The sequence below is a fragment of the Protobothrops mucrosquamatus genome, unplaced genomic scaffold (assembly GCF_001527695.2).
Source record: "Protobothrops mucrosquamatus isolate PMUCROS unplaced genomic scaffold, P.Mucros_1.0 scaffold_135, whole genome shotgun sequence".
Lineage (NCBI taxonomy): Eukaryota > Metazoa > Chordata > Lepidosauria > Squamata > Viperidae > Protobothrops > Protobothrops mucrosquamatus.
Genome location: NW_015386211.1, coordinates 1,314,598 through 1,315,437, shown reverse-complemented (window position 1 = coordinate 1,315,437; position 840 = coordinate 1,314,598). Strand labels below are relative to the sequence as shown.

The window sequence follows — 840 nt, the reverse complement described above, 5'->3', positions numbered from 1 at the left end:
TCAGTAAAGAATTTCACAAAGAGAAATTATTTAACCTATCATAATAAAATGTCTAGTGCTCTGGAATCTGCTAGTTTTTATTTAAGAGGAATTCTGTTAGAAACACTAAAGAAACTATCAAACATGCATACAATTTAACCAGGATGGTATACTTTCCTCTGCCTAGAGAAGAGGGCTGGACTAGAAGATCTTCAAGATTCCTTCCAGCCCTATGATTCTATATTCTATTTGTTCAGAGACAATAGCATTCCTTGCAAAACTGTAATGCTTACCTGTTTTGGGATATGACACTAATATGACATCATCTTGCCAAGCTCTAAAAGTATGAACCCTTTTCAGAGTTTCCAGGCAGGTGATCATAGCAGGATATAATACCCCATCATACATAAACATCTGTTCTGAAGGAGCAGCCTTTTCATTTCCTTCCACTTTTTCATCTAGAAATTTGCTGAAGGATTTTGGATCCATGGTTGTGCTGTTCTAAGACCACAGATGGATAACCAAGAGATTCAGTTGGCTTTGTAAGTGAAGCTAATACATTTATAGAGAGATCATCTGTCACATGACACACTGAGGGTGCGTATCTTGTTACTAATTAACTGTCAAGAAATAAATCTATGAACAAAGTTTATTCAGCCCTTCCTCTCCCCCCAAAAAATTCCAGTGAAATTGTGGCCAACTTGGATTGACTAGATAACATGTTAGAGAAAAAGATATTCTTAAGGGGATAACTGACCAGAGGCAACCTTCTCTGGAAATGGGGTTAGAGTTCTTGAGTTTGTGAAGCACTTGCTGAACAGCATGCTATAAATCTTAGAGCCACACTTTCACAGAGCAAAA

General features: G+C 37.3%; 1 protein-coding gene across 1 annotated transcript in view; it reads right to left on the bottom strand.

Moving 5' to 3' along the window:
* Positions 1-468, bottom strand: part of LOC107289511 (sulfotransferase 6B1-like) — a 7,653-nt gene extending 7,185 nt beyond the window's left edge. The window contains exon 1 of the mRNA XM_015818287.1: positions 376-468. Coding sequence (XP_015673773.1) covers positions 376-468 — 93 coding nt within the window. The remainder of the gene's footprint in view (positions 1-375) is intronic.
* Positions 469-840: the final 372 nt, after the last annotated feature.